General features: G+C 46.3%; 1 protein-coding gene across 2 annotated transcripts in view; it reads right to left on the bottom strand.

Moving 5' to 3' along the window:
- LOC142087720 (gamma-aminobutyric acid receptor subunit beta-4) overlaps nucleotides 1-12,797 on the bottom strand; it is a 75,941-nt gene that overhangs the window by 41,189 nt on the left and 21,955 nt on the right. For both annotated transcript variants that reach the window (XM_075162258.1, XM_075162257.1), the window contains exon 3: nucleotides 6,569-6,636. In XM_075162258.1, the coding sequence (XP_075018359.1) occupies nucleotides 6,569-6,636 (68 nt within the window). The remainder of the gene's footprint in view (nucleotides 1-6,568; nucleotides 6,637-12,797) is intronic.

Raw genomic sequence — 12,797 nt, 5'->3', positions numbered from 1 at the left:
CTTGTGCTCCAGGCCCTTCACCAGCTTCGTTGCCCTTCTCTGGACACGCTCCAGCACCTCAATGTCCTTCTTGTAGTGAGAGGCCTAAAACTGAACACAGTATTCGAGGTGCGGCCTCACCAGTGCCGAGTACAGGGGCATGATCACCTCCCTGCTCCTGCTGGCCACACTGTTTCTGATACAGGCCAGGATGCCATTGGCCTTCTTGGCCACCTGGGCACACTGCCAGCTCATGTTCAGCCGGCTGTCAGCCAGCACCACCAGGTCCTTTTCTTCTGGGCAGCTTTCCAGCCACTCTTCCCCAAGCCTGTAGCATCGCATGGGGTTGTTGTGGCCGAAGTGCAGGACCTGGCACTTGGCCTTTTTGAACCTCATACAGTTGGCCTCAGCCCATCAATCCAGCCTGTCCAGGTCCCTCTGCAGAGCCTTCCTATCCTCCAGCAGATCAACACTCCCACCCAACTTGGTGTCATCTGCAAACTTACTGAGGGAGCACTCGATCCCCTCGTCCAGGTCGTTGATAAAGATATTGAACAGGACTGGCCCCAAAACTGAGCCCTGGGGAACACTGCTCGTGAGCGGCCGCCAACTGGATTTAACTCCATTCACCACAACTCTCTGGGCTTGGCTGTCCAGCCAGTTTTTTACCCAGCAAAGAATACACCTGTATAAGCCATGAGCCGCCTGTCAGAATAGTTCGAGAATGGATTGGACATCATGCATCCAGATCAGCAATCCCACATTGATATGCATTTTCTTGCCTTTCCCTTCCCCTTTCCTGAAAGGGCCCAAAGGTCAAGAGCTCTGACCAGGAGAACGTACGGCCTAAAAGGCTGCTGTGTTGTGTACCGAAGAAAAACTCTTGTATGGAGCCTAGTTACCCACACTGCCTTCTTTCATCAACTACACCCAGCATACAGCAGAGTCAAGCACATATATTACTGTGCATGGGTTATACTGAAATTGAGATTCAACTAGTCACTGCATATTCATACTCCAGTGAAAACAGAACTGCAAAGCCTGATCAGGATAGATTCCACCACAAAGGCTATTTCAAGCATGCCTAATAGATGGAAAATTTGACATAGTGAGAAGAGTGATGCCCCACTGAGGATAGCATAACAGGTTGTAAGATGAACTGTCCTGGTCAAGAACACCCTTACACACAACCTGAACCACTTTCTTTTGTGTTAAAAGTCAATTTAAAACCCTTGCAGCTCATTGCTGTCTTGGGACATGCTTTACATCTCTCATGAACAGGGAAAACTTCTTTGCCAAACAAGACAGTTTGTTTTTCAAGCAAGCTTCAGGAAGTTGGGAAATAGACATCATGCTTCCTTCCATAGCTCCCAAGAGATCCAGTATGCCAGTGCGAGTGCAGTCACTCCGACAAGACAGCTGTGTGGCAACAGGTGATACAAGAGTAGGAAGCAGGAAGCAATGAAGCGAAGCATCAAGGTCAGCTTTTCCAAGCATCCTCACCAATCTCTAACCTATCTGCACTGCAGACTGTCCCCCAGCAAAAGGTATTGCCAATCCCACAGGCATCATTCCTTTAACACGTATGTTCCTGCAAAATTTTTATTTGGAAGCCTTGTTTCTTACACTAGCCCTCTACAACAATCCTCTTTTAACTTTTCAACTTGTCACCAGGTTTATAAAACTTTAAAGCTAGTGCTATAACAAACTGAAACAATGTTATTGCAGATGTAGGTGAGCATCTTGGGATGAATAAATTATAGGAGCCACAAAGAAATCGCAACTATAACGGCTGGATGCTCCGAGCTATCTACGGTGTGCAGATACACAGGAGGGAGCAGGTTTAGAACTGCACAGATCATAGGGCAGGAAAATTGAAGCGTTATGAAGGGTAACCATCTCTTATTTCAAATGCATACAAAACTTCTGGTTGTTTTCCTTATTGAAATAGTTCATTAATGCTTGAAGGGAGTCTGAACTGCCTGGTACTAGAAAAATATGTCCCCAAAGATCACCTAGAGAGAGAGAAGGCTGCAGTTGGAAGTATTAGCCTCTAGTCCCACCATGCAGCAAGTACAACATACCCTGAACTGGCCAGTCCTCAGCTGTCTGTTGAAAGGACATACAGGAGCGGGGGAATACTTGAGCTCATTCTGAAGCCATTGGTACTGGATACCATCAGAATTGGATCCACCAAAGCAGGGTGGTTGAAATAGACCATTAAGCTGATAGTGACTTTGGGCAGCAGTCAGGCCACGTACCACAAGGACAGAAACCTTCTGCTTCAGCTGCAGAGTGACTTGAGCTCCACACTGCCAGTGCTCTTCTGGGTCAGAAGTAGTGCTAGACTCCTCAGTAACTTGGGTACCATACTAAAAGGTCTGAACATAGCACTGTCCAAGTACCGCTATACTCCAAGAAGCATCTATAAATACCCGCATGTTATTCCATACTTACTGCAAGTCAACCACCTGTAGCAAAATGGCATTTACCAGATAACATATCCAGCCCATTTCCTTTAAGAAGAACTAGATCATCTGCATTCTTTGCAGATCATCTGAGCTACTGAACATCATTATGAAGACGTTCCTCCTTTCAGCCTGCCTTTAAATCCCCAACTTGCAAATTCATACAGGATATGAAAAGACTCCAGCTAGGCCTTTCATCTTCATGGATCAGCACTTCCCAGAGGGTCTGCCAGTCAAATGTGCCCGCCCCAATACCTATTTGGCCTGGCCCCTAGCATCCTTTCCCAGGCATTTCAATTGATGTCACTGATCTTGGCTCAGCAAATAATCCTTCTAATCACTGACAAGAACAGAGGCTGCAGCTCAGTGTTGCTTAGCAGGGCTAAGAAGAGTACACAGTAATAAAGCATTAATCTAGCAAGTGAGCTTGAAAATACGGCTGACCACACACAGGCAGCAGCTGCGAGGAACAAGAAGGTGCCATTTTTTTTAAAATAAGGACTGTAGTTTTGGTCCCTCATCATTGGGAGATCATTATAAAGCCAGCACTGTACCTCTGAATGTCCTGCACCCTGACATGACTCCATATTCTGTACCATGGCACAGTATTTGGGCATGGCCCCCAAGGAGATGGAGATGCAACGACTTCATATAGCAAGGCACCAGGAAACACATAGCATGTACAGACAGCTGCAAAGCATTCTGTATATCAGAGTGTCCGGGAACTTCCAGCATAAAGACATAACTGTGTTGCCTTTGCAGAGCGCACTGTATCCTCCAGGATTGAAATGTCACCACATCATCATTTTGGGAATACAATTCCCATGGGAGTGAAGGCAAGGAGTGCTCCCTAGATCATGGGTGGAGCTGTATTCCTCTACAGCACCACATCCAGCTGGACTCCTGTGGAAAACAACTTTTTGAATCATGCAACGGCTAGTCACTAACAGCACTTGTTCCCCACCATCATGCAAACCAGCAGACGCCAAGAGTCCCAGGGAAAGGCATGGGAGAGCTGGGGGCTCTCCTCAGCCTGCCCAGCACTAGGGCCATTGTTCCCAAAAGGATGTCTGAGGATTAATTAATTATCCTACAAGGGGCAGTAAGTAATAACACTCCTCGTGGAACAATAGAAGCTATTTGGTTGCCATGACAACCCAGCTTCACTTGTGTGCCTTTAATTTATTCATTGCACAGTCCCTTTCCCAATCACACACGATGCCAAAAAAATGCCTTGTTTTTCTTGCCAGTATCCATGTCCAGAGCAGGGGTAAGACACAGCCCTTTCCCCAGGGTATCTGTCACACAGAAGAATGATGCACATAAAATCCCTTCAGCCTGGAAACTTACATCACATGAGAGCTCTTCTGCTCCCTAAATGTTTGTTCTTTAAGATAATTCTGATTTTTTAACCCCTTTTTGAAGCTGCCTCACCATGGTGCTTATAGGTGTTGGTCTTAAGTAGGTTCTCACATATAGTCACTTTGGCACCCATTCCATGCCCTCTGCGCCCCAACATATGCAGGAAGGATGGGCAGGAGATTATGCTTGTCAAGCCAAACAGAGAGCCAGGAGGGATAATCAAAAGCTCAGAAGTGACATGCTTTCACAGGATCAAGAGAAGTGCCATGCCACAATGATCAAAACACTCAATGTCCATCAATAGTGCTGCCCAAATTCTGCAAGATCCAGAGCAGCATATGGATAAAGGTCCATGCCGGGAAACCTGCTCTCCCATGCACCCCACAGAGATATTATTGTTGCTGTTTCTCCCCAGCCCTGAGCACACACATTTGCCCCAGCCATCCTGCAGCAGAGGGAAGCAGGTGTTCACTGGAGAGAGGAGAGCATCGCATTCACCTGGCAAGGGTTGAAAAGTGTTGCTAAGAGAGTATAGACTAGGACACAGCATGCCTGGACACAGCTGCTCACAACAGGTGTATGACAAAGCACTTGATCAGACTTTATAGTCCATGGACACATCTCCAGTAGGAGGTTCATCTTGAACCAATCTCTGCAGTGATCGGCTATTCTTCTCAGGTCTACAGAGGAAGATCAGGGCAGTTGCTACAGGTAAGCTGAGAACCAAATCCCTCACTCCCTCCCAGTTTTGTTTGTGCAAGCTGGGGTCTTAAACTACAGGCCCAGACCCCAAATTGTTCATGCTGGCTTTAGCAAGGAGGGTGACAGGTGGTTCACCACATAGAATAATTCAGGTCCAAGTTGAGATCAGGGGAGGAGATGACTCAAAGTTGAGCTCTGCCCTGACAGGCAAGATAGATGAAGCCAGGTTAGCCATCTGGCTCTTCGAAGTTGAGCCTAACCTCAAGCACAGCTACCCAATGCAATGGGGACATTGGTCTGTACCTGAATTTCCGATTGTACACACTGTCCAGTGTCACTGTAACTAGGGTGAGGTGTAACATGCCATGTAGATAATTACGGTGATGGTGGGACGATAACAGAGAGTCTGCAAAAGAAACTGTTCCATATGAGAACCTGAAGGTTCATGGTTGACGCTTCACCCTGGGTCATATCAACATATGCATTCAGGATTTTCAAGCAGTCTGGAAACCAGAACGACTAGTCAGATTGTCTCGCTTCCCCTCCTCCCCCCCATGCAACAGCAGAATAGCTGTTGGGCCAGAGAAACAGGGCAGGAGAATCCAGAAACAGATAAATAGGACAGGAGCATTGGGAGACCAAGGTTTTAATTGACTTTAACAGCAAGAGCTCTAAACTGGCCTAGGATTCTCCTGCACGGGTCAGGAACCCAGGAACAGGACAGATGCTGCCAGGAGGTCCTCACCAGCCTTCCACTCCGCTCAGCCTTTTGGAAAGGAGAGGAGTTTGGAGGAAAAGCCTCTCGGAGGGAGGGAGGAAGGCAAGGTTAGGCAATGATCAGCACAATCCATGTCCTCTGATGGGTGCTAAGCGCTTCTGAGACAGATAACACAGGCCTGGATGTGTACCCAACCCATGACCAAAATAATTAACAAATGTCACCCCAAACCATTGCTATCTGAGCAGATAATTTTTTTCTTCTTGGCAATATGAAAAACTCCAGTCTATCAATGCTACCAAAACCACATCTCCATTAGATTCCTCCCTTTCCAGTACAGATCTCCAAATAAATGCCAAATTACCACCAGCAAGCATGAAAAGCCACTGACTGTTTTTCAGCTTGGCAGGCACAGGCTGACTGTAAAGCCATCACTGCCTTTGTGTCAAACAAAGAATACAACTTGCATCTACTCTTTTAAGGCATAAGCATTAATGGCTCGGAGAGGTGGCTGTGCAACCAGCACAGAAGGATAAGGGATGAGAATCTACTCTGGATAAGATGCCACTAACTCCAGATATGCCAGCAGAGATCCTCCATTCACATGTTCACAGATAATACCAGGGATACTTCAGTGTGCCAGTGCAGACACTCACTAACCCTACTAGAATTTACCCCACATTAGGAAGTGAACTACAATCCTTCAGCATGTCCAACCACATCACAAGTGCCATCAGCAGGTGTAGATGTGTACCACAGAGGTCCCACATGCCAGTCCTGTCTTGCAAGTGTTGTTTCAGTGAGTTCAGGATTGTTTCAGTCTGGGGCTGGGCTGAGGCTGTGGGGATAACTGACGGGCAGTCCCAGTGACACAGGCCACTCAGTGGGTGGAAGGAGAAAGGCTCAGACTGAAACCAGGATGCTGAGAAAGAAATTTGGAAAGAAAACCTCATTTCTTATGGCCCAGTTAAGTGTTTGATTTTCTTTTTCATCACACTACACATGGAGAAATCATCCTTGAATTCCTTATGTTTTAGTGAGGAAGAATTCTGTCTTAAATCAGAGTTCCCATCACCCCTCAAAATTCTGTGTCCAAAGCAAAAGAAAAAAAATACTTCTTCAGTATCAGACTAATGTCACTTTTCCTCCAACAACTTCCCAGCTGCAGGGAAGATCTGTAGTAGGAGGTAAAGGAAGCAGGGGTGTGACTACCCTGCTTTTCAGAAGAGCACTCCGAGATCTCAGGTGGCTCCAAGAAGCCATTGTCTTAGAAGCACATCTCAACCAGAAAATGGAAGAATAGTCTAATAGGCTTGTTTCTTTTTCTTTCCAAACTTACCATGTTAACTTCAGAGATCTGGTCAATGCTGGAGATATGGATGCTCATTCCCACTGTGACAGGGTTACCTGAAACACAAATGGATTGGGTTAGGACCATATTCAAGCCCTCCATCCCTACCTGCTATTAAGGAATTGCCTAGAAATGCATGGATATTATTTGAAGCAGCCTCACATTCCCCAAGTATCAAGGATTTCCAAGTCACGTGCTCAAATGATTAGAGAAGAGTAGATTTCTCTAACTCCCAGCCTTACAGACTCACCCCTAGGAGTAAGTGCAGCCTAAGCTTGATTCTTTAATTCCTGGAAGTTAATTACCCCCTAGTTATACAATTATCTCTGGTTATTCCAAATAATGCCTTCAGAGACCATCAGTAGGCTCCCAGTGGGCTTGCATAAGGTGTTACTGATTGTCCATACAAAGAACATAGCAATCAAGCCCATGCAACACACGGGCAGGAAAGATATTCCAGCTCACTCCTCCATCACTCTGTCAGTTTTGAGTGCTCAGTCTGAAAACCCCAAGTGAATTTTAATACCCAAGATACCAGACAAGTACAGGGACCAGTTCTATGAAGTGAGAAAGCAGCATTTGTATAGCTTTTCAGAGTAGAGCAGCACTTGGATTAGAGAACAGATTCCCCATTTTACCATGGGCATCAGGGCACATGTTACCCCACATCCTCTTGCCTGCAGCCACGGAGCTGTGGTAGACATCTGTGCACATGTCTGCTGGGAAATTCAGCTATTCCCTTACCCAGTGACCAAGCTACCCTCACGCCATAGTAAGTGCCACTGACTGGGGAATGCAATATAAGCTTGTGAAGAAACACGACATCAGGGCAGTCACAGACACACCTATTGCCCTCTCGTGCCCAAGTGCAGCAAGAGCTGCATTACCATTTCCCACAAACTGTAGAGTCAGGGTAGAAACCAACCATTTCGGCCAATTCTTCCAGATGTGTGGGCATCCCAGCTAGATCTAGACTCATAGCCCATTCTACCTAAGCCCCTCTGACTAGCAGCTCCCACAGCCAGGCAGCACGACAGCCCTTTCAGTGGGATTTAAGCCACATAAAACAATTTGCAGAGAGATACATATCCACTACCAACACCAGCAAAAAAACTCCTGTAGCTTGAGATGGAGTTTGAGTGCTACCCCTCTCCTGCCATCCCCACAGCCCCAAAGCCAGAGCACAAACCCAATCCCACCACAAGCAAAGCCCTTCTTCTCGCACGTGCAATGTGGAAAATGATTCCTTGCAATGCAGTACTAGAAAGGGAATGGCAAGCAGTTATGCCACTCAAGGTATTAACTCTTCCATGGACTCATTAGTAGATCTAAGTGCTGAAATATTTACAGATAATCATGAAATGGCTTAGAAAGTAATTAGGAGATTGGGGGAGAGGGGAGAACCGCACAACTGGAAATGAAGTGATTTTTTAATTATGTGTTACCAGAAGTAGGGAAGTAGTGTCATTAGGGCTGCCTTGTGATTGGGTGTACTCTTAACCAAGACCCTCTGCTGCAAATTAAGCAGCATTATCCTTTAATGGAATATGAACAACACTGAAAACATCAGAATCAACAACTGTAATTAGGCCCTGCTATGTAAATCTCCTTAAAGAGGCAGTGCTCTTCTCCAGCACTCCTGGCTCACTGTCAGGGGTGCCCGAGGCAGGAGTGCTCAGGAGACCTTGCAGAGCCTCTGAAAATCCCTACATGGGCACATTCCTAGGCACCTCTTTGCTGTACTGCTACGTTCATCTTTCACAAGGGAACCAGGTGGGAAAATAACCAAGAGTCACTCCGGGGACAGCCGATTCTCCTGCATCCTCCCTTGTGCCAGAAGCTGACAGTGGCACAGGAAAGCTTTTAAGGAAGTCTTACTTCGGTAGTTTGTCTTTTTTTCCTGAAATCAGGGCCTTGTGATAGAAGCCATACCAGGAGGAGGAAGTCACCGCCCCGAGGATCTTACAGACTAATCGGTTACAGGAGGAAGGACGGGGCCATGTGCAGGACTGCAGCAGAGCTGGGAAGAAGCCAGCTCCGACTCCTGAGCCTTTCTGCCATGCAGTGTTGTTTCCTCCAAGAGTTGCCCTACTGCCTGCTTTGCTTCCAATCTGTCACCACAAGTACTTGTGTCACTGTGGTTATGTGTCCCGTCCTTCCTCAGTGCAAAAAGTGGTTCTTCCCCCCTGCTGTGTAGGAGACCCACTGAAACCACCAGGCTGGGTGGTTATAGCAGGGGAGCACTGACAGTGGTGATATACAAATACTTGTCAAATACAGAGTCTATCCAATCTCATCTATCTGTCTAGACATTTGTGCTGTGTTCATCACCATGGTATCTGAGCGCCTGAGGTCATGCAGTGACTCAGTGTCAGAGTTGTGGATAAGATCCAGACCTCCTGACTCCCAGCTCCAAGATGAACGCTGGAGGGGGGATCAGCCACGCTGCTCCCCATTAGCCTGGGCTTAGCTGCACCTAGCTCCCATGCGCAGTCAGCGATGTTCCTTTTGGCCACTCTGGGCACTGCCGAGACCTCTACACCCCATCTATCACAGCAAGCGGGAGGCTCCACTGCCTGCTTGCAACCACTGAGGTATGTGCCCATCAACCCACAGGCAGAAGCATGTGATTGTCATACAAATACTCCAAAGATGAAGGTATGCAAAGTCCTGCCTTTACTGGACCTACTCTTAGGCTTGATCACAGGGAAGCCATTTCACCTTCTCCATCCCTGTTGCGAAGATTGGCTCACAGCCTCCTCTGGACAGGGATGCAAGAGCACGTACACAGCCAACAAGAAAAGCATGCCCTACCTCTTACTGCAGCCCAACAAAAAACTAGACCAGCTGGCATCCAACATTCAGGCTGTAAGTAGTACACAAAATAAACAAAGGACATCAATTCTGCCAATGTTAATAGCTTCAGGCAAGAGGGATACAAAAGTAGGGTATTTAAAATATTGGATAATGTCATCTGTAAATTTGTCCAAAAAGGCAGAACTCTGCATTTGTGGATCTGAGACAAGGCAAAAGAAGCAAACCTTCTATTAAAGGCCCATGCTTTTATCTGTGCCTTGCCAAGGCAATAGACCTTCTCCCCTTAAAGAAAAAGCTTATGCCTAGAAAAGATTTATAGGCAAGATCACGAGTGAGGGAGTGTGAGAAATTCTGCCACTTTTACCAGTGAACAGCACCCTCACACGTCCCCGTTTCTCACCACCACTGGAGAAATCACCAACATTTTGTCCTGAAAGTAGTTTGATGCCTGCAAAAAATGTACTCGGGAAGTTGGAAGGGAAGCAGACAAAAGAGTTATAATAAAACCTGTCCTTTTTCTGCAAGCGATACTTGTCAAATATAAAAACAGTCAAGGTAGAGAACAAGTTGTGCTAATCCGCAATATTTTCCCAGCAACCAGTTATTACTTTCACATTTTATTTTATAATGCTTAAAAGCCACAGAACTTAGAGTCATGTTGCTACAGAAGGAATTCCTACGACACGACTGCAGAGGAAGGTCATGTTTCCAGGCCTGTGTCTGCCTGCACTACAGCCAGAGGTAACGGCAGCCTGGATCAGGACATCTCTTCCAGCTCTCACCCTGGTACCTCAGCTGCAGAGAGCTGAAAATTCAGTGTAATAGGTCTCCAGACAGTGCATGCTTACTTGGGCAACTGCCCTGTACTCAGTTCCAAGCTGCCCTTTCTTCACTCCTACTCAAGAAAGTTAGACTAGAGCAAGCTTGGGTTTTTCTGCTATCAGATCTCCAACTGCAATATAGACACAGCCAAAAAGACTCAAAAACAGTGGGCAGATAAACAGAGCTTACTTTATATTATCATCCACTGAAGCCACACCATTTTTATAAACTACAGCCAATGCTTTGAGGAGTCTGGTTCATGCATTTCTGACCACGTGAACTTGGCAATGCTGTCAGAGCCAAGACTTGCGGTTGCTAAGGGACAGGCATCAGCCTCAAACCTACCCTTTAGCCTAAACTACAGGAACAAAGGCACTAACAGGGATCTTGGGAGGTTGCACAGCCCGTACCTTTCATGAAAGCAGACTGGAGTTTCTTTAAACCACCAGTGTCTGAAATTCCACAGCTCCCCTGGACAATCTCTTCCTGTATTTCACTGCACTGAAGGCTTTTCCTAAATATCCAAACTAAACATTCTCTGCAGTGTAAATGTAGTTTTGTCTCATTTCCCCCCGATGATAGTGAAAGAATAAATTAATCATCCTTCCTTAACAACAGCTTTTATGTACTGAGAAACCATTACATCGCTCTCCCTCCCCCACCAAAACTGTCTTGCCTAGATTAAATGCACCTGATTTCTTCAACCTCTCCTCAGAGGTCATGTTTTCTAAAGCTCTGACAATTAGTGCTGCTCTCCTCTGGCCTTTTGCCAATTTGTCTACATCTCTATTTTAAAGCATGTTGTCCAGAAACCAGCCACTGAAGCAAAGATGACACGTCACCAGTACAGAGAAAAGAAAAAGCAACCTCCCATGTACAGCATTCTCATAAAACCACAGAAGCCTTTCCAAACGCATTGCACCCATCCTGGGAGCTGCTCACTTTGTGTAGGAGGTTAAATATGTTAAAGGGGCAGCCTAGCTCTCACCATTAAAGTGCATGCAGGAAGAGGGAGTGCAGCACTGTCTCTTTTGGACAAGAGGGAAGATTATTAAAGACAGCTTTGTGCATGAGCCCCAGCGTTCCCTGCTTGCACCCTGCCTGTGGCATCACCAGTCTCTGAGATCCTTGCAGCAGCAGGAAAGCTGCTCTAAGGTCTTCTGCTGAGTAAACAAAGCCAACCAGAGAAAATTAGACGTTTCAGCCACTAAACCTACATATAGAACAGGTCTGTGCCTTACCCTGCAATGGTAAATACCCACAGGCATAAGACACTGTCCATGCAAAACCCTGCTCCTCACCTCCAGCTCTCCAGAAGCCAGAGGACAGCAGTGGCACTAGAGCCCAGAAACAGCAAGTCCCAGACAAGGTTGCCCTGCACTGGCTGGTAGAACTGTTTCTGCAAATGCAGGGCGATACAGGCAGGCATGAAGAGGACAAGCTTTGCTGATCTACGTAGCTACAGGACTTGCATTTTCAATGACCCCCACACCAAACAGGATCAGCAGTTAGGATATTCTCAGGCTTGCCAAAGGCATGACCAGCACACAGACTGTAGTATTACTCCCAGCACTTTTTCCTTCAGTCTTATCCCCACTTTCCCGAACAAGGGAGAACTGTTCAGTATCTCCTTGCTCTTTCTGCAGAAAATGGTTTGCCCAAGCCGCTGCCTCTGCTTTGTTCACAGCACTGAACCTCAGGGCACCCTGGTTTTATGTTTACAACTTAAAACCATGACCCACGTCACTGCTACGTGCAGCAATGAGTTGGTTACACAAGGTCTGACAGACATGGTTAGTTAAGAGGCAAGACCTCCCAGGTAATCAGAGGTGCAGAAGGCAACACATTCAGCACGAGGCTTGTCACCAGCTGAGGAGCCGCTGCCTGGGTGCAACCATACAATCTCTTAAGAAATCCCACTCTGTCTCTCCCAAAACAGATAACCTTGAATAATTTTCAGCTGATGGACTAATTAGTCCTGGGCCATAGTTTTTTAAACCCACCCAAAGGATAACTCAGAGGCCAGCCTACTATCAGGACAATCAAATTCACTGTGGAGTAGTCTATACCTACCCCCCAGGATAGGGGAAATGGAAATGCTCCTGGGTTTTCACCGTATAAGAGGATTGTAAGAGGAGTTCACAAATTGCTGTCTGCATAATAGCTGTGCTCACAGATCAAGACTGAGGCTCTGCTACAGCAGTTAATAGAAGAATGTCTAAAAGATGCCATCCCAGCAGGCTACACAAGCCAAATCACAAAGAAGTTTCCCAACACTAATTTTCCAGTTCCTTTCCTTTTTTTGGCTTAGGTACAGTATCAAGCACAAAGTTAGTAAGAGTTAACATTGCTTCAGGAGCAAGAAAAGTTGACCATGTATCATAAAAACAGAAATGTTTTGGGAACCACTTTCATCCAGCATCTCTGATTTGCAGTGACATCTAGAAGGGCCAAGTTCAGCAGGGTCTTTTAAGAACCTACTTAAACTTTTCAAAAAAAAATCTAGGTTAAATACCCATTAAACACTCTCCAACACTTTTTCCACTTGTTTTTTTTACTCTTATTGCCCCCACCTGCA

This window comes from Calonectris borealis, chromosome 13 (assembly GCF_964195595.1).
Source record: "Calonectris borealis chromosome 13, bCalBor7.hap1.2, whole genome shotgun sequence".
NCBI classification, from domain to species: Eukaryota; Metazoa; Chordata; class Aves; order Procellariiformes; family Procellariidae; genus Calonectris; species Calonectris borealis.
This window is presented reverse-complemented; position numbering and strand designations above follow the sequence as displayed.